Source organism: Sciurus vulgaris (genome assembly GCF_902686455.1).
Source record: "Sciurus vulgaris genome assembly, chromosome: 16".
Classification (NCBI taxonomy): Eukaryota; Metazoa; Chordata; class Mammalia; order Rodentia; family Sciuridae; genus Sciurus; species Sciurus vulgaris.
The window spans coordinates 10,475,101-10,499,649 of NC_136477.1; the positions used below are offsets into that span (position 1 = coordinate 10,475,101).

Here is a 24,549-nt window from a genome sequence, read left to right on the forward strand (position 1 = left end):
AAAAATAAAAATTGTACTCAGATATGAAATGAACCTCAGGGCATCCTGGAAGATGTGTCAAGGAGTTAGGTCATTGGCTTCCAAAGCAGCTGAAACTCAGAGACAATTATGTGGTTGCCTGGGAGAGAAAGGGCAAAATGTGGTGAGTAGAGATTACAAACTGGTTTCAAATACAAACCCTAAATTGAGGACTTCTAAGTGCATTTCAGGAGAAGCCCTTTCAGCGAGAGCCCGGGTGGAAGACACTAGTTAGTTTGTTCTTTATTCTCATTGGAAAGTTACAGGGTTACTTATCAACAAAATGACTGTCCAGGGCAGAGACACTCAGTGGCTTTTATGTACAGGCCCATCCCTGGGGACACTTCCTGGGGCCTCAGCCCCTGAGGCCTCACCTGACCCCTTAGAGGTCTCTGGGAACCAACTGCAAAGATGCAGGAAACGAAAGCCAGTCTGAGCTGGCACTTGCTTTCACCTGAAAGGGAGGTGGCAGCTGGTGATGTCCTAGTCCCTCCCAAGTGGCTGTGGGACCTCTCCTGGGAGCATGCCCTTCCTACACCCCTCCCAAGGAGTCTGTCTTGGACACTCCTGGGGCTACAGGGAGAGGCTGTGGGTCCCACTCTGGTCTGCTTGTGAGTGGTCATTTGGACATGGAGGCATCCAGCCTCCCTTCCTGGAGGAGGAGTATCTGCTGTCACCTCTTCTTTGTCTGTTGTTGGGTACAAATACAATGCTTTCTTTTCTCCCCCAAGTAACAAAAGTGCTTCAACAGGTGCAGTTCTGCTGGTCGATCTGTTTCCGGCAGGGTTCCATGGTGACAGCTACGCCCACCCCACTCCGGCCCGATGTCATTCGAGTCACCTCACTCCAGGTGTCTTTTTCTGGGTCATAGCATTCCACACTGTCCAGGAACGTGTGACCATCATAGCCTCCTGTAGGGAGAGTGGAGGGGACGGTCACTACTCATGCCAGTGGGCAGGGAGGGTGGGCACAAAGAAGAAGCAACTATGAAGAGCATTCCTATGCAGATCACAGCAAAAGCAGCCACCTGTCCCCCAACAATGGAGCAGGGTTTGGGGTGGAGCTCAAGACCTGGGTTTGATCCCCAGCATCAAAAAGAGGGGGGACAGTCTGGACCATTCCACCCAGTCCCCAGGGCCTCACCGAGGACGTAGATTCTCCCCTGGTGCACAGTAATCCCCAGGGCACTTCGACGATGCTTCATGGGGGCTACAAAAGTCCACGTTTCTTTCTCCACATCAAAACGCTCCACGCTGTTAAGCTGGTCCTGACCATCGTAGCCCCCAGCAGCATAGATACAGTTGTGCAAGACGCAGACTCCTAAATCACACCATGCAGAGAAGGTCACTCTGGGACCTGGCCTTGGGGACCCCAGCTACCATCTTCCCTCTCTCCCAGGGACCCCTCAGAAACAAAGCTGGGAGCAGGAGTTTTGGAGTCTGGAAGATTCAAGTTCTTCAACATGCACCACAGGTTTGAGGGTTGAAACAGGAGGCCTCACCCAGGTCTGGTGGAGTTTTACCCCAAAATTGTTCCTGGATGCTCCCCACCCCATTGCCCCCGCCCACCTGCCCCACTTCGGATGGTGTTCATGGGGGTGATCATTCTCCACTCGTTCCTCTCCGGGTAGTAACACTCGGCTGAATTAAGGCGGTTCGTCCCATCAAAGCCCCCAACAGCATACAGCAGGCGATTGAGAACAGCCACGCCCACCCCGATCCTCCGGGTCAGCATTGGGGACACCAAGTGCCACTCATCCCGCTCGGGCTCATACCTGCAAAGGGCATAATAAAGATGGTGACAACAATAATCACAGCTGACCTTCCTGGCACACTTACGATGGGCCCCATACTTTATTTTTTCCGATGTGTACTACGGATTGAATCCAGCAGCACTTCACTACTGAGCTACATTCCCAGAGCTTTTTATTTCTCATTTGGAGGTAGGGTCTTAGTAGCCCAGGCTGGTCTTGAACTTGCAATCCTCCTGCCTTGGCTTCCTGAGTTGCTCAGATTACACGTGGGTGCCACTGGGCCCCCTGGGCCCCATACTCTTCTAGCTCTTTATACATTGGACCTCTTTAGTCCTCACAACCATTCTCCAGAGGAGGGATCAGCAGCTCCATTTTTCCAGAGGAAAAATGTGACTTCACCACACCCCCGCCAGCCTGGTGAATAGGAGGTCCCATTATTGTCCCTCACTTCATAGATGATGAGATGAGATGGCAGCTTGGAAAGGTGAGATGGCACATCCAGGGTCACTGAGGAGCAACAGAGCTGGTATTCAATTCCAGAACCCCAATTCTAACAACTAGCATACTCTGGGGTGGTCTTCCTCAAAGCATGATGATCAGAGATGGGGTGACCACACGTCTGGCTGTCAGGGGCACTTTGAGTTCATACCTGTGTTCCTGGAGTTATTAATAGTGTCCCTCTCTTTCTTGAAAGTGGCCTGCCGAGGGTGACACAACATCCCATCCTATTTGTAGACCACATACATTAGAAGCCTCTGGCCACTTTTTAAAAATTCCCATTTTCCAGTATGGCTCCAAACCCACCAACTCCAGAATTCTGGGATACTCTGTCAGCAAGGAGTCTGCTTTGGTTTTTTTTGTTGTTGTTGTTGTTGTTTGTTTTCCTTGTTTGTTTTCCGTTGGGTGCTGGGGGCAGAAACCCAGGCCTTACACTGCTAAGCAAGTGCTCTACCATGAGACCATGAGCTCCATCCCACACCACGTGTTGCATTTTAACATAATTAGCATATAAAACAATTTCAAAGTAATGAAATTTTTTCCCAGTCTGCCCAAGGAGCCATATGGGTTTGTGACAATCCAGTCAGCAGTTCCAGACCTAGACACAATGACCAAGGTCACTAACTCTAAGTCTCCCATGAGTTTGGCTTCACGTGGAGGCTTCTACTTCCCCAAGACACGGGGAAAGAGTGGGGGCCCACCTCAGAATTCCTGGATCCCAATGGGACCATCAGGAGTGGGACCAGGGAGCCCAGCCTCCAGGCCCTGTCACTTACCTCTCCACACTGTTGTGGTGAATGCAGCCGTGGGAGCCTCCAACTGCATAGATGTGCCCATCGATGACCCCGACCCCGATACGGTTGCGAGGCACGCTCATGGGAGCACAGGGCGACCACTGGTTGGTCATGGGATTGTAGCAGTCCAGAGCGTTGGAGTCGGTGTTGCCATCCGGGGAATTGTTTCGGCCGCCCACGGCGTACAGCAGCCCACCCACCACGCAACCTGCCAGGCCACTCCGTGGAACCTGCAGGTCGGCCAGCCTCAGCCAAGTGCCGTTGCTGGGGTTGTAGGCCTCCAGGTAGCTGAGGGATTGTCGGAAGTAGCCACCGGCCGTGTAGATGAGCCTGCCGACCTTGGGGGCCCGGCAGGGCATCACCTGTGTGGGTTTGTGCAGCGTGAGCTCCTGGAAGATCTTGACCAGGTAGTCCTTACAGCGCGAGTCCGACTGCAGGATCTCGCACTTTTGCAACTGCATTTGCAGGAAGTGAGGCGTGAGCGAGTGGCAGCGCACTGCACGGAGCAGCGCCTGCACGTAGAAACGCCGCTGCTCACAGTCGTATTTGACCCAGTTGATGCAGGCATGGAAGACCTCAGACTCGCAGCGCACGTTCAGATCGTCCCGGCTGATCAGAGTCACCAGCTGGCAGTGGGACAGGTTGAAGAACTCCTCTTGCTTGGCCACCTGCAGAGGGCGCTAGTGTGACAGGCTGATTCTCACGTGTATCCATCCCCCCCGCCCACAAAGTCCATCTCCAAGCACTAGCTGTGATACCGCCAACGAGGTTCTCAATGACCTTGAACAAGTGTATCATACCCCTCGGACAGGCCGTTTTTCATCCGTAAAACGGGGTTTCAAATAGCAGGCGCCTCATATATTATGAGAATTAAATGAATTAATATTACATGCCAGCCATGTAGTACACATTCTGGTAAATGTGCAAAGACCAAACTCCCATGCCTCCCGGCCGCCCTACCTCCCTGACCCTGGTGCTGGGGGTGGAACCCAGGGCCTTCTAAGAAAGCACTCTACCTACCCCCAGCCCGGAGATGTACTTCAGATGAGTGAAATGAATAGATGAATTAATACTATGTGGCAAAAAGAAAAAGGGCAAAGACACAACATACTTTTTTTGTATCATTTGCTTTTTGAACTATAAAAACATGTTACTGGGCTGGGTGGGAGAGGCTCCACTAGCATGTGTGAGGCACTGGGTTCCATTCTCAGCACCGCATAAAAATAAGTAGATAAAATAAAGGTCCATCAACACTAAAAAAATTTTTAAAAAAAACATGTTCCCTGTTTTTTTTTTTTTTTAAATAAAATTGCATTTTTCAAAAGGGCAGATTGACAATGGAAAATAGCAATATAGAGTATTCTGGGGGTGGGGGGGAATGTAAAGGTTCTAAAGTAGTCAGCCTAAGTTGCAGTGTCAACCCCACCATTTTCTATGGGATCCTGGGAAAATCTCTGAATGTCCAAGGCCTTGATTTTCTTCCACTGTAGAATGGAGACTGTATTAATAAACGCATCATAGCAGGGCTGCTTCTAGGGGACACAGGGAGGTGGGCTCAGACAGATATTTCCTGTCAGGCACCTGTTTATAAAAGCAATTTTGGTATAGGCATCCCAAGCCCAAGCAATCCCAAGAAGAAAATGGGGCAAGCTAGTGGAAGGCCTACTTGCCAGACCCATGGTCGCAGAAACCACGAGCCTTAGGCCTAATGCAGGAGCTCCTCAAGGCATCTAGTCAACCCCAACTCACACAGGAGTGGAGGACATTCACCCCTGAAGGAGAGGAACAGGGACCAGGGTAGCATCTACCTCAGTTAGTCCCAGGAAGCACCTCAAAACACAGGACTTCTTAAGGCTTACAGCCTGGGTCATAGAAGGTTGGTACTTCCTCAGAAGATGACTCAATGATTTAAGGGATGTAAATCGCTTAGAACAGGGGCCAGCTTCCAGCTAGTAAGGGTTCAATAAGTACTTCTTGCACTGAATGCCAGGCATGGTGGCACATGCCTGTAATTCCAGGGACTCCAGAAGCTGAGGCAGGAGAATGGCAAATTAAAGGCCGGCCTGGGACATTTAGTGAGAGCCTGTCTCAAAATAATAAATAAAAAGACTGGGGGTGCAGTTCAGTGGTAAAGCACCCCTGGTTCAACCCTTCCCCCAGGGTAAAAAATAAAATAAAATAAAAGGCTGAGGATGTAGTGCAGGTCATGCATGAGCCCTGGATTTGATCCCTAGCACTGCAAAAATAATTAAGAAAAATAATAAAATTAATACATACACCTCATACACATGGCCTGAAGGACTTTTACACATTGTTTAATATACCTGTGTTCTGGGAACCAGGGTATGAGGTCAGGTGTGGAATTTTCCACTTGTGGCATTATGTGAGTGCCCAAAACATTTTAGATTTTGAAGCATTTCTGGTTTGGGATTTTCACACTAGAATTGCTCAATATGTATTATCGTCTCCTGGGTAAAACCTCTACTTATTGCTGCCCAGGAATGAGGACTCCTGATTGTGATTTTTTTAAAAAAAGAACTCTCCTATTATTTTTGCTTGACAACTTCCTGCACTGAAAAATGAAAATGAAACCAAAAATTGTAAAGACAACATTGCGTGGACCCAGAAAACGCAGCTAAGGGTCAAACTTGCAGTCTGCAGCCTGTCACAGGTTTTCAATAAATATTTGCTGACCGCCTGCTCAGCCTGTCATAGTCATCACCCTCTGTCCCCCCCTCTGACCCCAGAGAAATCAAGAAACCTAGAGGCCCACAAAGACCCACTGTATCTCCCTCAGCTGTTCACCAGGGTCTTCCCAGATGTGTGCACTAAGAGCTCAGAACCACTGGGCGTGGTGGTGAACACCTGAAATTCCAGTGGCTTGGGAGGCTGAGGTAGGAGGATCGTGAGTTCAAAACTAGTCTCAGCAACTTAGCAACGCCCTAAGCAACTCAGGGAGACCCTGTCTCTAAATAAAACATTAAAAAGGGCTGGAGATGTGGCTCAGGGGTTAAGCACCCTTGGGTTCAATTCCTGATACCAAAAAAAAAAAAAAAAAAAACAACCTTAGAACTTAGATTTGCTCCAGGTCTCAGTTGGCCCCAACCACTAAAGGAGGAACTTAAACACTGCCAGGAAGTTCCCCAACACCTTGGCCCTTCACATCTCAAGGCAGGATGGTGATGACCACCCATCCATCCTGGTCCTTCTCATGAAAACTGTCCCCCAGCCCCCTCCTTGCTCACCTCCCCAAAGTGCATGTAGATGTACTCCCGGGCACGCTGGTGCAGCTCAGCACAGCCAATCTGCTCGGCGAAGTTGGCAATGCCAATGGCGTTGCTGGGGTCCAGCTGCTGCACCAGGAAGTCGCTGCAGGCGCGGACCACACTGTCAATCTGGTACATGACAGCTCCGTTCATGACGTGGAGGACACACTTCTCGCCCATGGAGATGGAGGCCGTGTAGGCGAACTCAATGAGGCGCTCCATGACCTGCGGGTGGATGCCCTCGATGGACACCACCTCCATGCCCTGCTCCCGCAGCCCATTGGTGAACATGGCCTTGAAGACAGGGCTGGACGAGGCCAGCACCACCTTGTGGGCCATGAACTGAGCAGCTGGTGTGTCCTTGTACTTGACCTGCAGCGTGACATCGCAGAGCTGCTGGCTGAGCCGCAGTTCATTCATGATGCCGAAGGCCTGTTTGGTGTGATCCTCCAGCGTGTAGCTGAAGGTGCGGTTGCCATGCTGGGAGGGTGTCACCTCAGCCTTGCACTCAGTGGAAGCATACATCACCGCGTCCCCTGCCCTCTTGGGGCACTGTGACCACAGGGGCAGGAATCGGCTGCAGGCCCCAGCCCCGCTAGGCCCGGGTTCTGGCTGCATGGGGTTCCAGGTGACAAGGGGAAATACCGCCGCTGGCAGTCAGGGGCCTGGAGGAGGGAGAGTACAGCAGCTGGGGGCAGGGTCGGGCTGGGCCAGCACCTGCCAGGCCTCCTAGCCAAGTAAACTGGGTGAAGCAGGGTCCATTTGTACTGCTAACTTCCTCTGACCTACTAGGGTGCAAGGGCCCCTCTAAAAACAAGGTAGATCATGTCCTTCCCCGACTCAGAATCCTCCAACACTTCCTGTGTAAAACCAGACTCCTCGATGGCCAGCAAGACCCCATGCAGTCTGCCCTGCACACCTCTTCCCTTCACTCTCTCTGCTCCAGCAGCGGGTGGCCCTCCCTGTCCTGGAGCATTTCCTTCATTCACCTCACCAACATTTATGGAGTGCAAACTCTGTACCAGGCACTATTCTGAGCACTGGGAACACAGTGCTGAACAAGCCAGACAAAACCCCCACCTTCCTGGAGTTGACATTTGGGGAGGGAAGGACCATAAGTAAAATAAGCAAGATCTGAGCAGAAATCAGGGTTAGGAAGAAAATTACAACAGCACTGTGACTATGTCCAGGCCTCTCTGAGAAGGTGAGGCTGGAGCTGAGACAAGAATGTGCATAGAAAAAGGAGGGAGAGGTTCCAGGAGGAAGAAAGGGAATGCAAAGGTCCAGGGGCAGAATAACAGCCTGGAGAATCAAGAAACACTGCAGCAGAGACTGGGATTCGTGGAGACTCCTCAAGACTACAGCCAGGGAAAGAGTTGTGTTTTGAAAGGGGGTTGGGGACAGGTAGAATCTGCAAGAGGATCCCTAGGTTCTGGATCTCATCTTTCTGGGGCTCGGCCCACAGGCACCACCTCGCTGTTTTATTTCCTTCACAGCACGTGTCAGGAAATGAAAAGCTTTCCTTTGCTGGTTTGTCAAGGGATGGACGGTCCCTCTGCCCCAGAGGTTCAGAGGGCAGGGAGACTCCTGCAGGTCAGCCTTGTCCTCCCACCCTCCACAGGGTTCTGTGCGTCCCGCCCCGGGCCTGGCACTGCTCAGGAGTCTGTAAGCGGGAGGCTGGCTGGCTGGCTGCCCACTCCACTGTGTCTGCCAGGGCGCCCTAATCCACCGGGCCCAGGGCGCCTCTCGGCCCCCTTTCTCGTGCCAAGGCCCCGAGCTTGCCTCTCAATCTTTGGCCGGTCGGTCAACGGTGATCTCTGGGCGCTGGACACTTTCCTCAACTAAGCGACAAGTGGGGGATTGCGCATGCCCCGCCTGAACCCAGCCACCGAGGCCTGGAGAAGAGAGGAAGTGACCCCGCCGCAGCCTCTTCGGCTGCCAAGCCCAAAACGCAGATCCAGCCCCCGGGATCCCCAGACCTCCGGCCAGGAGGAGCCCCCTGAGCCTCTTGCCGGGTTTCAGTGGCTAGCTGACCACTCTGAGAGTCGCGCCGTCCAACAAAACGATCAGATCCGGGCCGCGCCCTCCTGGACCTGCGCGGGGCTGCGGGAACTCGGGAGCGCCTGGGGCGGCGGCGCTGGGTTCCCCGATTCCCCGGCACGACCGCAGGGGCGTGTGCGGCCCACGGTGGCCGCAGCCAGAGCCCAGGCCGCCTCACTCACCCCGCCATGGCCGCGCTCGGGCTCCGCCTCCGTCGCCCGGGCCCGGGCGCCTCCATCGCTGCGCGCCGGGGGGAGGCGCGGAGCGCGCGCAGGTCACCATGACTAAGCAGAGCCGGGCGCACGCCGTGTCACAATAAAAGTCCCCCGCGGCCCCTGGCCTCGGGCGGCGGGGACAGGAGGGGGCCCCTCCCTACCCCCCGCCCCGCCCGCTGTCGCCAAGCTGCGCGGCCCCAGAGCGGCGACCACAGCGCCGGCCATTGCGACGCGGCGGGCTGGGAAACCTCGGAGAGACTGGCACCCACCCGCGTGCCGGGAGTCAGAGCCCCGGGTTCGAGGCCCGGTGCGCCCCCACCCTCTCCGTGGACACCCCTCCCCGCCGCCGCCGCAGGCTCGCTTACCTTACTCCCGGTGTCGCAGGTGTTCTCGGAATAGGGATGCCCAAGGCCAGGCGGTGGTTCTGGACACAGTGGTGCCACCCACGCGCAGCGCTTCCCGGAAGCCCGAGGGTCCGAGGCCTGGTCGGTGGCGACTCCAGCTTAACTTCTCAGTATGGGACCAGCTGTCGGGGGACCTCGGTTCCAGGACACAGTGGCCTGGAATCACTCCACAGTGGCCGTCGGGTGGGGGGCAGCCTCCAGATGCCGGGGAAGGAGGGGCGGGGAGAGGGCGGAAAGGGCGCGGCGGGGAAGGAGAGGCGATTCCCCGCCCTTCCCGCAGGTGCCCGTCCTGGAGGAGCCGGGCCTAGAGCTAAGCTGGCCTGGCTCAAGCCCACTTCGTGTTGCCCCTTCCATCCATCCACTTTCGTCCCAGGGCGATTCCACCACCTGCTCTTCTCCTTTTCACTCCACACAGCACGCGCCTGACTGTCCGGCAGCCTCAGGATCCAGCTAGAATTATCCACCTTGTTGGGGTTTTGTCGCCCATTCTCGATCTGCCTTTCCATAGCTAGGTGCCGGTGGGCCTATTAACATCTCTGCTTCAGTTTCCTCTCTATAAAAGGATAATAATAATAGCACCTATCTGCTGGGTTATCGAGAGGACTAAGTGAGAATACTAAAGCCCAATAAATATGAACGGTTGATTTTTTTTTTATTTATTTATTTTTTTTATGGTAAGGGATTCTGATTTGGGATTTATGGGGCTACCTCAGAACTAAATCTTCAGCCCTATAACTATAAAGTTAACTTGTAAACAAATGTAGTTAAATTTAAAGAGTTCATCTAAATGAATAATAAAAGGAAAGGCTAGATGGAATAAGAGATGCTATATTAAAGAGAGAGAGAGAGAGAAAGGTTCCTGGAGCTTCTGGGTGAATGCGGGGGACTAAAAATTTGTGTCTCTTGGGTCTGGAATTAAACTACCCAGGGTCTAGGGTGGCGTCCTGCCTCCCACCCACCCTACTGCACACTCCTTGTGTGAAGCGGTAGTTCCTGACATATACAGAGGAGGAGCCCTAGAGAATGCACGGAGTGGCAGAAAGTTGGAACAAGCAAGCTCCTGGCACATTCACCAGGATATCTTATTATCACCCAAAACTCAAACCTACCGGCCCTGTGAACAAGCAGTAGACATTTGTCCACAAGTACAGGATTATGTACACAAATTTGGCAGCATGATGTATCAGGATTGGACTCAACCCCTATGTGAGTAGAAGAGTGGTTTAATAGGTGATGGCACATCCATGCTGAGAATTAGTACGCAGCCAGTTAAAAGAAGTAAGTCATTTACTGTATGGATGTAAGTACCATTGACTGAATTAAGCACCCTCTGCCCATTCATGTGCTGACCCAATGGGATGGTATTTTGATATTTTGAGATTGGGACTTTTGAAAGATAATTTGGTTTTGATGAGGTCAAGAGGATGGGGACCCTTCCCTATAATGGGCTTAGATTATTGCTTTTTGTTGTTGTTTGTTTGCTTTTTTGTTTTTTGGAGACAAGGTCTTGCTAAATTACTCAGGCTGGCCTCAGATTTATAATCCTTCTGCCTCAGTCTCCCAAATAGCTGGGATTACAGCTTTGTGCCACTGTATCTAGTGGATTGGTGCCCTTCTAAGGAGAAATCTTGCAGAGAGAGATCTTGCTGTCTCTTCCATGTGAAGACATGGTGAGGAGGCAGTGATTTGCAAACTAAGAGAGATCTCACCAGAACTCAACCATGCTAGCACCCTGATCCTGAACTTCCTAACTTCCAGAACTGAAAGAAATAAATGTCTGTTATTTAAGTCATCCAGTTTTGTTTGTTATGGCAGTTCAAGCAGACAGACAGCAAGACAGTATACAATGTGTGGATCATGGGGTGCAGCAATGAGAGCTTGTAGTTCCAACACTAGGGAGGTTAAGGTGCGAGGGTTGCTAGATCCCAGGAGTTCAGGGCCAACCCAGGCAACATAGCAAGACCTTATCTCCAAACACATAGTTAAATGAAATGTGTGAGTGTGCAGCCATTTCCAAGATATGCTATTAAGTAAACAAAGCAAGATGCAGAAGAGGGATAAATTAGTGTGATAGAGAAAAGATGTTTACATTTCAGTTCATTTATCCATAGAATAGCTCTGAAATTTCCCCAGGAATCCCAATAGTGATCAGTAGTGATGGTAACCCGGAAGGGGAGCTGGGTGCTTTTTTAGTGTATTTTTTTGGTTTTCCTTTTGTTTTTTATTGTATAAATCTGCTACCATCATACCACCAAACAAGAGAACAGGGTGGGGTGTCCAAGGAGGCCTTGGATTCTTCTGGAAGATTAGAGAAGCCAGGAAGGTGGGAGTTCTGGGAGCGCCCTAGGATGGTGACCTCGGTTTGGGGTGTACTCGTGTTCCAGGAAACATGTTGGTTTTACACGCATGTGGCGTGCAGAGGCAGCCTGAGCATGGCTGGCAGAAATGTGCCTCAAGACTAGGTCAGCGACTACACCACCACTGATTTTTGAGGCTGCTTGCAGTTTCCAGATCACCCGCAAGGTGGCGCGCCTCAATCTAAACCCCAAGCCAGACGCCCCCTCCCAACCCCCGGTGCCAGCCCCTCAGTGCAGTGTCAGGAATGTGCCTGGGGACTTGCCGGGTCGTGGCCAGCGCGCCTGGAGCCTTTTATGGACACAAACGGGTCCTGGTATCTCCCCCAGGCAAGAATGTCCACCCTGGGGAGGGGGGCGTGTCGGCCTGATCTAGCCAGAGCCCTCCAGGGGCCAGATAATGGGGTTGGCCTCCTCCTGCCTGGGGTCCAGACAGCCTGGGCTAGTATCCTGGTCAGGACACTGGGGCGAGGTGCTCACTGCTTCGAGTTTCTTTATCTGTCAAATGGGGAAAAGGACAGCTACTTTACCAGACTACAGTAGGGTGAAAAAAATAAGTGATTCCCAGGTATCCCAGTAGAGGGGACTAGCCAAGCATTATAAACTGTAATCACTCTTATTATTTTATTACAATTGTATTTCTTATGAAGTATCTGACACCACACTCAAAGAAATTTTGTTGTCAGGATTTGGCTCTCTCCCAGAATCAAATTTTGGGGTGCCCTGCTCTTGGAGTTGCTCCTGAGAGCTTTCTTTCCCTCATTCTCACACCCATTTTCAGGAATTCTGTCTGCTGCCTCCAAAATCTATCTAGAATCCACCTTGTGTGAGCATAGTGGGGTTCTTCCTTATTACTCCTCTGGGTCAGTGCTGTCCCTTCACCTGCTTCTGCCTTTCACTTTTGCCCTCTGCACTGGCCATAAGGTGCCTGAGAACATCTGAATCAGGGCAAGTCCCTCCTCTGCTTAGAACCCTTCCTGATGACCCTCGAACAAAAACCCGGGATCCACAGGTCTTCCACATTCTGCTGGGTCATCTTCCTGTTCTTGTCTCCTCCCATTCTCTTCCCCTATTTGCTGCTCTACCCACGCGGAGATCCTTGCTTTTCCTAGGACACGTGGGCACACTCCAGCCTCAGGGTCTTTGACCAATACATGTCACCACCTCTACACCGTCCCATTCCATTCCTGTACTGTCACTGGAATTATCTCCATTATTATAACATCACTGTGTTGTCCGTGCCCCCACCAGGACGTCAATTCCAGGAGGTTAAGAATTTTTGTCTCTTCGTTGTTGGGGAGTCTAGGCTTAATAAATACATCTTCCCTTTTTGTTTCTTCTGTCTCCACCATCTTTGGCTGTGTTTCCTACAAATTTCTCTTTTAAAAGAGAGAAAGTCTGTAAAACAACTCTTGGGAAAGGCAATGACAGGTTGATGGCGTCAGTCTGCTACCGGTTCGGGTACCAGAGTCCGAGGAGCTGTGGGCGCGCTGGGGCTACCCGTGGAGCCACTGGTGTCCAGTCCATCTCGCTGGGGCGACGAGCGCTCAGAGCGGCTGGAGCTGTGGTCCAGGCCCTGGGGTAGACAGCGGCGCAGGCCACCCGAAGCTCCAGGTGCGCTTCCGGATCGCTGGGCGCCCCCGCTGCAAGGGCGGCGGCCGCAGCAGACAAGGCGCAGGAGCGCATGACGCAGGTCACGGTTGGTGAGTGTGTAGATGATGGGGTTCAGAAGCGAGTTGGCCATGGCCAAGCCCAGGAAGGGGTCCGCCTGCAGGAGCACAGGGCAGGCGCGGGCCGGGCAGGCCACGTCTAGCAACAACAGCAGAAAGAGAGGGCCCCAACACACCACGAAGGCCAGGAGTACCACGCTGAGCGTGCGCAGCAGCGCCAGCGATCGCGGTGTGCGGCGCGAGCGGGTCGAGGTGCCCCTGCTAGCCCCTGGTCGTGCTCGCAGTCGCCGTGCGTTGGCTCGTACCTGGCAGTAGATGCGTGCATAGAGTGCACAGATGGCCGCCAAGATGCCCAGGAAGGCGAGCACACAGAAGAGCACGTAGGCCTTGGCGTAGAGCGGCAGGACAGTGGAGCAAGCCTCCAGGCGACCCAGACAGTTCCAACCGAGTGCGGGCAATAACCCAAGGAGCAGCGACACGCTCCAAGCTGCGACGGCCATTGCCAGCGTGCGCCCTCGACTGGCAGCAGGCGCGGGTCCCCGGCGCGCCATGGTGAGATGGCGCTCGAGTGCAATGGCCAGGAGGCTCAGCACCGACGCGGCGAGCGCCACGAAGACGCCTCCTTCACGAGCGAACCAGAGCGCAGGTGACAATCGCAGCGTGAGTGGTCCGGATAGTAGAATGTTAATGGCGTAGGCAGCACCTGCTAGCATGTCAGACAACGTGAGGCTGCCCAGGAGCAGGAACATGGGCGCATGGAAGCGCGGATGGCGCCCGAGCACCAACAACACCGCCAAGTTCTCGAGCACAATAAATGCGCATACCGCCAAGCACACAACAGCGTCTGCACGCAATCCTGCGCCGGGCTGGTAGCGCGCACCGCGTAGCTTGCCGGTGTAATTGTAATGCAGCACAATGACCTCGCTCACCGGCGCTGGTCGTAGCAACCCCGACTCCATGGGCTGCCGCCCCAAGGCTACGAAGAAGACAGGGCAGTGTCAGTCCAGCTGTTCTCCCTGAGTACTATCCCACGACCAGCAAGGCAGGAACAGACAAGGTCTAGGAGGCCCAGGAAAGGGGCCCTAACCCCAACCCACTACTCTTTCCAGAATGGGAGGGGAGTGTCAATGGAGAAAGACACACACGCACACTATCAGGAGAGGACAGGGTGAGGCACAGTCCTCTACAAAAGGAACACTAATAACACACAAGCAGGAATATCCAGAGGCATATTCAATCATAACTACAGGAAAACCCCAAAACACAAGAGACTCACAGAAAGAGACACACAAACACAATGACAGGAATTCGTGTGCACACATGTTCACAGACAAGGGCAAAAACAGTCTTGCACCACCAAACAGAAGAAAAAGCAAAAATACATTCAGACATGAACTTAGTGACAAAGGCAGAGATAAGCAGGACACAAAATTCAATCACATGAAGACAAGGTCTCACACTGTAGCACAGGCCACAATTTCACAACCTCCATCCACCCACACCCAGTATGTGGCCCAGAGCCCCACAGTCCACAAGCCTTGCTACACACAAAGCTTTTTCCTGGGGTGGGGTGGGGGGACCAACTGTGAGAAAGCTGATCCTACCCACTCATTTGTCGGAGGCAGAGTTCAAGGGCAGTGGTCAGAATCCTGAGCATAGACAGGCTCTTGCAGGGAGACACACATGTCATTAAATCAAAATAATAGTTCGCACCTGTGAGTATGCCCTTTAATCCTCTTGACAATTCTACCCCAAGTCCCAATTTCCAGATGAGGAAACTGAGGCTCAAAAGAAATAACTCGCATGGACGCAAACACAGAGGTTTTCACTCTCTCACACAAGTACCGTCACACAGAAATAGTTTCACTGTCTTGTGGCTCCCACTTAACAGATAAGGAAGCCAAGGCCTGGGGAACAGAATTTTTTGCACACCGCCAGGGATGATCCCAGCCATCTTCATTCGAACACTGGGAACCACCCGCCAATGCAGACCTACAGGGAGTTACTGATTCAGTCACCCTAAGGGCGGGGAGGCTCCAAATACCGAGACTCCGGTTACCATTGTCTGTCTTCTACAGCTAGCAGAGGAACACAGCCTCTGCACCAACCCCCTCGACCAGGACTGATATAGCGGAACTTGCAGTCGTCTGGCCAGGAAAGGGAGAGGGCGAGGGTTTCCAAGAGACCCCAGCCCCAACTCGGACCCTGCACCTAGCCCGAGAGTCGTCGGCTTCCGCTCCCTAGAAGCCTCGGGAAAAGGATCAGAAAACCCCAGCAAGAAGCCCTGTGCGTTTCCAGGCTCCGGGAGTGATCAAGGAGACCCCTTCCAGGCCATGCGGAGCCCGGTTCCTCCACGAGTCCAAGGCTGAATACTCACTCTTGTGCCCAAGTGGTGCGCCCCTGGCAGTCGCGCTGCCTAGAGCCGAATGTGCAGCTCCGGGGGCGGGAGTGGAGCTGGCAGGCTAGGGGGCGGGCCCGAGGCGGGGAGGGACCGCGATTGCAGGCTGTTGCCCCCTCCCTTGGGACCTGGGCACTCAGCCCGTGGCTGCCAGCCTGTGCCACCCGCCGCGGCACCGGAGAGCGTCCCGGCGGCGACTGGCACCGGCGAGCCCTCAACTTCCCCCTCGGGGGCTGGGCTGCGCTCCCAGGGACGCTCCGTCGCGGTGAGAGAACCTGGAGCCGCGGGAATGGGGGGTTTCTTCAGCGCCGGAGGCCACAGCTTAAACGGCTTTCCCCCACTCAAAGGGGGCCACCTGAGCCTGAGCACTGACCATTCCTCACTTTCCACCCACCTTCCAACTGAGTCTCCTGTGTTGAGCCCCAAGGACTCCTCGTCAATGAAGGACCGGGCAGCGCAGATTAGCAGGGGTCTTGAGCAGGGGCGGCTGCAACTTGTATTCTCTCGCTGTTGCGGATAGGTCCCTACTGCTCCCAAGCAGAGGCCCCTCCCCATTTCCCTCCGATTCCCCGCTGGGGGTGAGTGGGGGGAGGGGCTGACGCAGACAGGAACTTCCCTGTCCCCAGATAGGAGGGTCTGACTCGTCCCGCCTCCTGGTTCCAGCATCCCCCCACCCGATCTCTCACATTCTTATCGCTCCTTAAGAGGTGATTTACTCAGATGTTGTGTTCTGGGCTGTGTCCCCACAAGACTGCAGGCCTGTCAACCCACTGGGGCAGGGAATTGAATCCGTCTTAGGTACGGTCGAGACACAGCCAGTAAGTACCTACTGAAGGAGTGTGAATGAGTGAACGTTTCCCTCACTTCTCTGTGTGTCTCCCCTCGGTTCTCTCACGGTCTCTGTTTCTTTCTGTCTCTGGATGTCTCTCTCCGTCGCTGTGTCGTTCTCCCACGCCTCTCCCAGGCCGCGGCTCCTCCAGCCCGCCAGTCTCAGCTGGCCATACACCAATCCCCCCACTCAGTTCCCGGAGTTTCCTTGAGGGTCCAGCTCCCCAACTCAGACCGGAGACCACATCTGGGAGGGGGGCTGGGCTTGGCCACGCGTCCTTCACTGGGAAGTGCCCTTTGCCCGGTCTCTCCAGGCACTGTTAGCGACAGGTAGGGTGAGGATAGCCCAGGAGAGATGAGACAGAAGTCGATGGCATGGGTCGATCAGTGTCCCTGTGGAAGGAATCATGAGGACCCCCAGTCCAGGTCCCCCATATAACCCTTTAGGAATCCTCGCAGGTCGCGCCCCGATGTGTCCCCTTGGGAATCCTGGCGGCTTCCGCCCCCGCGGTTCCCGAGTAGGCAGAACTGCGCCTACTTGCTCAGACCAATCAAACACATGCGCGGGGGTAGCGCAGCCAATGGGATCCCTGGGGGAGGGGGCGTTAACCCTTCCGTACCCAGTTCCAGCCGCCCTAAAAACTAAGCCTAGGGCTCGCGAACCGCTGAAATGAGAGTCGAAGGTCCCCCAACGCCGCGGCGGCCTCTCCTGGCACCGAGTAGGTGCTCGATAAAAGACCTCCTTCTTCAAAGGGGAAACAGCACCCCAGGGTGGGGAGGTGGCCCCTTCACACCTCCCAGGCGGCAATCTCACCTCCTTGTAGGGCAGAGTAGTGCTCTTCCGGCCGTGGGCTTAGCACCCTTCACTCCCGCCTCCTCCCTGTGTGCCTCTTTCCCACGGATTGGGAGCCTGGGGACTCCGGCTGCGGCGTATCGGGCAGATGTCAGGAGTCCCCTGGAGAAACGGTGCTTCCATACCTAATGTTGGCTCCACCATGAAGCCACAGTTCTTAATATTCGAATTGGTCTCTGCCCTGCTCTAAACCCTCTCATGGCTCCCTATGTCGCTAAACTACAATGTCCTCCCCAGAGCCCACAAGTCTTTACTTGTCCTCTCTGTACATCCCAGCCGCCTCACTCACTCTGCTTCAGCCCCACTGGCCTTCCTGTTCCTCAGACACTTCAAACCCTTTGAAATCGAGGATGGATCTGCCTGGAGTGTCCTTCCGCTAGCTCTTCCCAGCTGACATCTTCTCAGAGAGGCCTTCCCTAATCTGCCCCCACCCCATTCTCAAATGGCAGTTGGCATATCTACAATCACTTTGTTCATTTGTTCATCTCTGTGTGTGTCTGCCCTAGAGACTCAGTTTCAAGAAGGCAAGGATCCTGTCTGTCCCTCTATCCGGATGTGGAAAGGTTACTGGCTCAGAGTCTGGAGCCAGGCTCAGCCACTTTGTGATCTAGAACCCCATGCAGGTGAGGCCCCCTCTGAGCCTTCTTGGCTTCATCTGTAAAATGGAGGAAATCACAGTGCCCATCCCAGACCTGTTACAGAAGATGAAGAGTTTTCATAGAGATTGGGCATACTATGGAAACTCCGTTACATTAGTACAGGTCAGCATTGATTGCCTCTGTATCCCTGCAGACAGATTAGGAAGGATCAGGGTTCAGGCCCTGTCAGCAACCACCCCACCCCATCCCCACTCCCACCCACCAGGCAGTGAGGTTTCACCCTCAGTCTCCCTGATCCTGCTGCAGCCTGCCTGCCTAAGACTTGCCTGGGCCAGCACACCTGCCCAGCAGGTTCTGCTGGGCCCTTGCCCACAGGGGCTGCCCCACCCAGTCTGTGCCCACTCTCTGGCAGAGCAGGGTCTGTGCCTCCCATGGCCCCCCTACACCCGTGACCCACCCTGGGAGCCAGAGGGCTGCTTCAGGGTTTCCTATTCCTACCACTTCAACACAATCCTGACGCTTGAACTTGACATCAGGAAGGTGTGAACTGACAACTTTCCCATGGCCAGAAATCAGAGTCACAGGGTTTGGGGTGGCGGGCGGGGGGAGTGTCTCAAACTGGAGGCCAGAGGGTCAACTTGCTCCTCCCCACAGGCCAATATGTCCCGCTCAGTCAGATTTCCCCCTGAAGTAGCAGTCAGAAAGACTATTCTTGTCAGTAAGTTTGATTCTCACAGGTGTACAGGTTAACAATTCTAAAAATATTTGCATGCTAGAGTTCAACAAATACATTACCTTGTAGATATTGCAGCCAGGTCTTATGCTGTTGGAGAAGGAAGGTAACAGATAAGTTACAAATAAGCAATGTGGTGCTGGACTGGGGTTATCAGTATATCATGCTTCTCTTAACACAGAAGAAAATAAATACAGATACCTGTGTGTACATGGATTAGGATACATACACAGAGACACTGCTATGGTTTGTCCTCTCCAAAACTCATGTTGAAATTCATTCCTGCTTGTGAAGTATTAAGAAGTGGGACCAGGTGGGACTTTTAAGAGGTGATTAGGAATCTGCCCTCATGAATAGATTAATTAATGGATTAATGGGCTAATGCGTTATCTTGAAAATTGGTCTGCTATAAAAGTCAGGTTGGTTATGTTCTTCACATCTCCAGTTCTCTTGCCACATGATGTCATGCACCACCTGGAGACTCTGCAAGGCCATCACCAGAGGGGCCTTTTGACCTTGAACCAGAACCACGAACCACAATAGATCCCTCTTCTTTGTAAATTACCCAGTCTGTGCTATTGTGCTATTTTCAAAATAAAATGGATTAAACACACACACCACACACACTTCCCAGTTCTGTTGATAATCCAATGTGATGACATCCCAAGAGCAATGTATACCCCCAATACCCTGATCTTGGTTTCTAAGTGCCATTTTCTGATGTAAGGAACCAGCTCTCCATGGGGAAATGACTGATTCTAGAGCTGGAGCTAGAAACACACACACACACACACACACACACACAAATACACAATGAGCCTGAAGCATCTTTCATTGCTTGAAAGTTCTTTATTTTAGGCTGGATGCGGTGGTGTACCCATGATCCCAGCAACTTGGGAGGCGGAGGCAGGAGGATGGGAAGTTTGAGGTTAGCCTCAGCAACCTAGCAAGACTGTCTCAGAATAAAAAGTAAAAAAGAAAAAAGGACTGGGGATGTGGCTCAGTGGTTAAAAACCTCTAGGTTCATTTGCTGATATAAAAATAAGCAAATAAATAAATAAATATAAATTGTAAAAAATAAAATTGTTGTCAAAACATTAGGGGCTGGGGATATAGCTCAGTTGGTAGAGTGCTTGGCTTGCAAGCACAAGGTCCTGGGTTCAATCCCCAGCACTGCAAAAAAAAAAAAAAAAAAAAAAAAAAAAAAAAATTAGCAAGGTATTTTCATAGTTTCAAAGTTTATCATATAAAATACTTATTAATCACCTTGGTGATTAATGTTTTCATCCACAAATACTTGGCTACTTCTCCCTCTAGAGGATGGAGTTCAGTTCCCTTCCTCTGAGGGTGGGCTAGATGGAGTATCATCATCATCTCCTCCTCCTCCTCTTCCTCCTCCCCCTCCTCCTCCTCCTCCTCCTCTTCCTCCTCCTCCTCCTCCTCCTCCTTTTTTTGTACTGGGGAGTGAATCCAATGGCACTTACCACTGAGCTACATCCCCAGTCTTTTTTTTTTAATTTATTTTTATTGTAAACAAATGGGATACATGTTGTTTCTCTGTTTGTACATGGAGTAAAGGCATACTATTTGTGTAATCATACATTTACATAGGGTAATGTTGTTTGATTCATTCTGTTATTTTTTTCCCTACCCTCCCACCCCTCTTTTCCCTCTATACAGTCCCTCCTTCTTCCATTCTTGCCCCCTCCCCCCCATTATGTATCATCATCCGCTAATCAGAGAGATCATTCTTCCTTTGGTTTTTTGAGATTGGCTTATCTCACTTAGCATGATATTCTCCAGTTTCATCCATTTGCCTGCAAATGCCATAGTTTTATTATTCTTTATGACTGAGTAATATTCCACTGTATATCTTTTTTATTTTGAAATGGTTTCTCCCTAAGTTGCTGAGGGTCTCACTAAATTGCTGAGGCTGGCCTGGAATTTGCAAACCTCCTCCTTCCCAAGCTGCTGGGATTACAGGCCTGTGCCACTCTTGATGGGAGTGCCTTACTTCTAAAGAACTGAATATAGTACACACAAATGCTAGTAGATGGATATTTATAGGAGCTTTACTTATAATTGCCAAAACATTGGTGGGGGAGAGAGGGGATCAAGAACTGGAATCGGTTTCCATGCATGTATGAACCCAGCTACTATGTATAACTAGAAAACCCTAATAATAATAATAATAACAATAATAATAATAATAAATTGCCAAAGTGTGGAAGAAACCTGGATGTCCTTCAGTGGGTGAATAAATCAACTGTGATACATCCAGACAATGGAATATTATTCAATGCTACAAAGAAATGAGGTCTCAGGACATAAGATGACATGAAAGAAGGTTAAATGTGCATATGTGAGAGAAACCAACCTGAAAAGTCTACACATCACATGACCCAACTATATTCATTCTGGAAAAGGCAAAGCTGTGCAGTCGGGAAAAGGGTGGATGGTTGCTAGAGTTTAGCAGAGAGGGAGAGAGGTAGGGGGAACTCAATTTTTAGGGCAGTGGTAGTATGCTGTGTGAAACTACAATGGTGGATGCATGTTGTTTTACTTTTGCCAAAACCCATTGACTATACACCCAAGAAGGACCCCTAATGTCAACTATGGACTTTGTATGATGATCCAAATTACTGAGGAATCAATGGAGGTTTATTGACTACACAGGTACCACCACAGTGGGGATGTTTAGCGAAGGAGGCTATGTATATTAGTTAGTTTTTCATCACTGTGACAAAATACCTGAGAAAGTCAACTTAAAGTGTAAAGATCTGTTTATTTATTTATTGGTTACCAGGGATTGAACTCAGGGGGGCTCAAACACTGAGCCACATTCCCAGCCCTATTTTGTATTTTATTTAGAGATAGGATCTCACTGAGTTGCTTAGCGTCTTGCTGTTGCTGAGGCTGGCTTTGAACTCACGATCCCAAGTGAAGATTTATTTTGATTCACAGTTGCAAATGTTTCCATCCATAGTCAGCTGGCTCCATTGCTCTGGGCCTGAGGTGAGACAGAACTTCATGGTAAAGGGTGTGGTGGAGGAAAGCTGCTCAGTTCATGGCAGTAGGGAGGAGAGAGAGAAAAAAAGGGAAGGGGAGAAGGCCAAGATACACTTTCAAAGGCGCACACCCCAGTGACCTACCTCGTCCAACTGGGCCCACCCCCTAATAGGCCTCCTGATCCAATCCGTCCCACCTCGAGCATTGCTGCAATTGGGGATTAAACCTTGAACATATGAGTTTGGGGAACACTTCATACCAAACCATAACATTGTGTGTATACCGGGATCCAAGTGTGAACAGATACAACAAAGTCAGGCACAGTGGCACCCACGGGTAATCCCAGTGGCTTGGAGGCAGAGGCAGAAGGATCGTGAATTCAAAGCAACCTCAGCAATTTGGTGAGGCTCTGTTTCTAAATAAAAATATAAAAAGGGTTAGGGTGGTAGCTCAGTAGTTAAGCACCCCTAGGTTCAATCCCTAAGGGGGATATAAAAAAATAGGGGAGGGGATATTTGTACATTCCTTGCAATTTTTCCTGCGAATCTGAAAGTGCTTTAAAAAAAAATAAAGTTTAGCCAGGCGCAGTGGTGCATACCTGTAATTTCAGTGGCTCAGGAGGCTGAGGCAGGAGGATCACAAGTTCAAAGCCAGCTGCAGCAATTTAGTGAGACCCTAAGTAACTCAGTAAGACCCTGTCTCTAAACATAGATATAGATATAGATATAGATATAGAAAGGCTGGGAATGTGGCTCAGTAGTCAAGTGCCCCTGGGTTCAATCCTCATTACCAAAAATAAAAATTAAGTTCTAGGTGCAATGGTGCAGGCCAGTAATCCCACCAACTTGGAAGGCGGTGGAACGTAGCTCAGTGGTAAAGCACCCCTGGGTTTAATCCCCAGAACCAAAGTAACAACAACAACAGCAATAATAAATAAATCAAGTTTACCCTGGGGGCGGTGGTGCACACTTGAAATCTCAGCTACTTGGGAGCCTGAGGCAGGAGAATTACAGATTTGAGGCCAGCAATTTAGTGAGACCCTGTCTCAAAATAAAGCGAAATAAAAAAGAATGGGGTATGTAGCTCGGTGTAGAGCACTATCAGTACAAAAAAAGAAAAAACGCAGAGGAAATGCTGGTCCTAACAGTGGACTCTGCATGAGCAAAGGCCAGGCATACTTCCTTTTGTCTTATTTTAAGCATAATAAAATTACCTATTTTAAAGAAATAATGCAGTGGTATCCAATGCATTTACAACCATCGACTCTATCCAGTTTGAAAATATTTTCATCACCCACACCCATTAAGGAGTTGGTCCCTATTTCTTCCTCCCTGGGTCCCTGGCAAACACCAAATCTGCTTTCTGTCTCTGGGTATTTACCTATTTTTCCCCTGTGTGGTGCTGGAGATTGAACCAAGGGCCTCTTGCGTGGTAGGCAAATATCCAGACCACTGACTGAGCCACATCCCCAACCCTTTTTATTTATTTTTATTTTTATTTTTTCAAACAATTTTTTTGTCAATGGATTTTTAAATTTTATTTATTTATATGTGGGGCTGAGTATCAAACCCAAGGCCTCACACATGCCAGGCAAGTGCCCTACCACTGAGCCACAAATCCAGCCCTTATTTTTTTTTTTTAATTTATTTAGTACTTTGTGTGTGTGTGTGGGCGGGAGCTGGGGATTGAACCCAGGGCTTTGTGCATATGAGACAAGCTCTCTATCAACTGAGCTATATCTCCAGCCCCTCCCCCACCCCCTTTTTTTTTTTATTGAGACAGGGTATCACTGTGTTCCCCAGAGTCTTGCTAAATTGCTGAGGCTGGCCTCACAATCCTCCCACCTCAGCCTTCTGAGATGAGATTGCAGATGTGCACACAGCATGCAGCTCCTATTTAGCTGTCCTTTATACCTCACAGGAGTGGAGTCACACGCCATGCGGTCTTTTGCGTTTTGGGTGCTGTTCCACGTTGTAGCATGGATCAGATCTTCATTTCTTTCTGTAGCTGAGTCATAATCAATCAGGACAGTGTTTCTTTTTGTTTTGTTTTTGTGGTGCTAGGGATCCAAGCCAGAATCTCTCCCAGGCTGGGCACGAAGGTCCCTGAGCTACACCCCCAGCCCGGCAGGCTCCCTCAAATGCGCTTTGTTTAGGAGTGGGAGGGAGGAGAAGGTAGCTTGGTACTGGGGGACCCACCTTCTCCCAAGGTGCTGAGTGGTACTGGGGTGGGGCCACCTGCTCACCTGCTCACCTGCAGGCCTGGGAAATTCCCCAGGGAAAAATCTGACCTCATCCACCCACAAGTGTCCTCCATTCCAGCTTGGGTTAAACTGAGGTCACGGAGGAAGAGAGAGAGCTGCAAACACCCTGGAAGTGGGTCTGAGGCCAGGCCCTGAGGAGGGGGCAGAGGTGCGCCTCCTCTGGGGACCCTCTATAACCTCTTACCTCTCAGGTTCTAGCTTTGAAACCCTGGAGTCAGCACTTCCTCCTTTTTTCTGGCCTCTTCACACTTAATTTTACAACTCAGAGAGGGAAACAGCAGCCAAGAGATTGAATTGGCTCCTTCTGAGGCTTGGGGGCTTTACTGAAGAACCTGAAGTCACTTGGGCCGAATATGAGCTGGGTTTAGAGTGAAGAAGGAGTAGGGACAAAAGGTAAGACTTGGACCAGGTGTGGTGGCACATGCCGGTAATCCTGGTGGCTTGGGAGGCTGAGGCAGCCTCAAAGTTCAAAGCCAACCACAGCAACCGAGGCAGGTCCTGTCTCTAAATAAAATATTAAAAGGGCTGGAATGTGTCTCAGTGGTTAAGTGCCCTGTCTTCATTCTCTGTACCAGAAAACAAACAAACAAAAACAAACAAACAAACAAAAAAACAGTGAGGCTTGGGATGGGGTAAGGGTCAGGACTGGTAGGGTCTTGAATGTCAGGCCCCTGGGTCTGGCCGACTCTTAACTGCATAACCAGGGACGATTTGCTAAACTTCTCTGATCTCTGTTTCCTCACCTGTAAAATGGAAACATGAATGCCCCTTTCTTTGTCACAGTGATTTTCTTTTAATTTTTTTTTTTTTTTTTTTTTTTTAGTAGTAGATGGACACTATTTTATTTATTTTAT

The 24,549-nt window shown here is 51.2% G+C and overlaps 2 protein-coding genes across 11 annotated transcripts; both read right to left on the reverse strand.

Moving 5' to 3' along the window:
* Nucleotides 1-236: 236 nt before the first annotated feature.
* KEAP1 (kelch like ECH associated protein 1) lies at nucleotides 237-9,081 on the reverse strand. Of its 6 annotated transcripts, none has more exons than XM_079115429.1 (6): nucleotides 8,950-9,081; nucleotides 6,309-6,994; nucleotides 3,046-3,731; nucleotides 1,587-1,792; nucleotides 1,162-1,338; nucleotides 237-929 (listed from the first exon to the last, which is right to left on the reverse strand). In XM_079115429.1, exons 2-6 carry the CDS (start codon nucleotides 6,945-6,947, stop codon nucleotides 763-765), a joined length of 1,875 nt encoding a protein of 624 aa, XP_078971555.1. In that variant the 5' UTR covers nucleotides 6,948-6,994; nucleotides 8,950-9,081; the 3' UTR covers nucleotides 237-762. The 6 variants fall into 6 exon arrangements, with proteins under 6 accessions (XP_078971555.1, XP_078971551.1, XP_078971554.1 ...); XM_079115425.1 differs by lacking the exon at nucleotides 8,950-9,081 and adding an exon at nucleotides 8,552-8,671; XM_079115428.1 differs by lacking the exon at nucleotides 8,950-9,081 and adding an exon at nucleotides 8,364-8,545.
* Nucleotides 9,082-11,939: 2,858 nt separating this feature from the next.
* On the reverse strand, nucleotides 11,940-17,445 carry S1PR5 (sphingosine-1-phosphate receptor 5). 5 transcript variants are annotated; one of them, XM_079115430.1, is made up of 4 exons: nucleotides 17,381-17,445; nucleotides 17,053-17,193; nucleotides 15,805-16,631; nucleotides 11,940-13,988 (listed from the first exon to the last, which is right to left on the reverse strand). In XM_079115430.1, exon 4 carries the CDS (start codon nucleotides 13,969-13,971, stop codon nucleotides 12,784-12,786), a length of 1,188 nt encoding a protein of 395 aa, XP_078971556.1. In that variant the 5' UTR covers nucleotides 13,972-13,988; nucleotides 15,805-16,631; nucleotides 17,053-17,193; nucleotides 17,381-17,445; the 3' UTR covers nucleotides 11,940-12,783. The 5 variants fall into 5 exon arrangements, with proteins under 5 accessions (XP_078971556.1, XP_078971560.1, XP_078971558.1 ...); XM_079115434.1 differs by lacking the exon at nucleotides 15,805-16,631 and having other exon boundaries at nucleotides 17,053-17,413; XM_079115432.1 differs by lacking the exons at nucleotides 17,053-17,193; nucleotides 17,381-17,445 and having other exon boundaries at nucleotides 16,241-16,812.
* Nucleotides 17,446-24,549: the final 7,104 nt, after the last annotated feature.

What these genes read in the sequence shown, in the direction of transcription:
- KEAP1 (XM_079115429.1), bottom strand. Translation starts at nt 6,947, where the DNA reads ATGCAGCCAGAACCCGGGCCTAGCGGGGCTGGGGCCTGCAGCCGATTC. An exon ending in CACCATCCGAAGTGGGGCAG is followed by an intron (nt 1,339 to 1,586) that starts GTGGGCGGGGGC and finishes GGTGTGATTTAG; the next exon opens with GAGTCTGCGTCTTGCACAAC. An exon ending in GGGGAGAATCTACGTCCTCG is followed by an intron (nt 930 to 1,161) that starts GTGAGGCCCTGG and finishes CTCTCCCTACAG; the next exon opens with GAGGCTATGATGGTCACACG.
- S1PR5 (XM_079115430.1), bottom strand. Translation starts at nt 13,971, where the DNA reads ATGGAGTCGGGGTTGCTACGACCAGCGCCGGTGAGCGAGGTCATTGTG.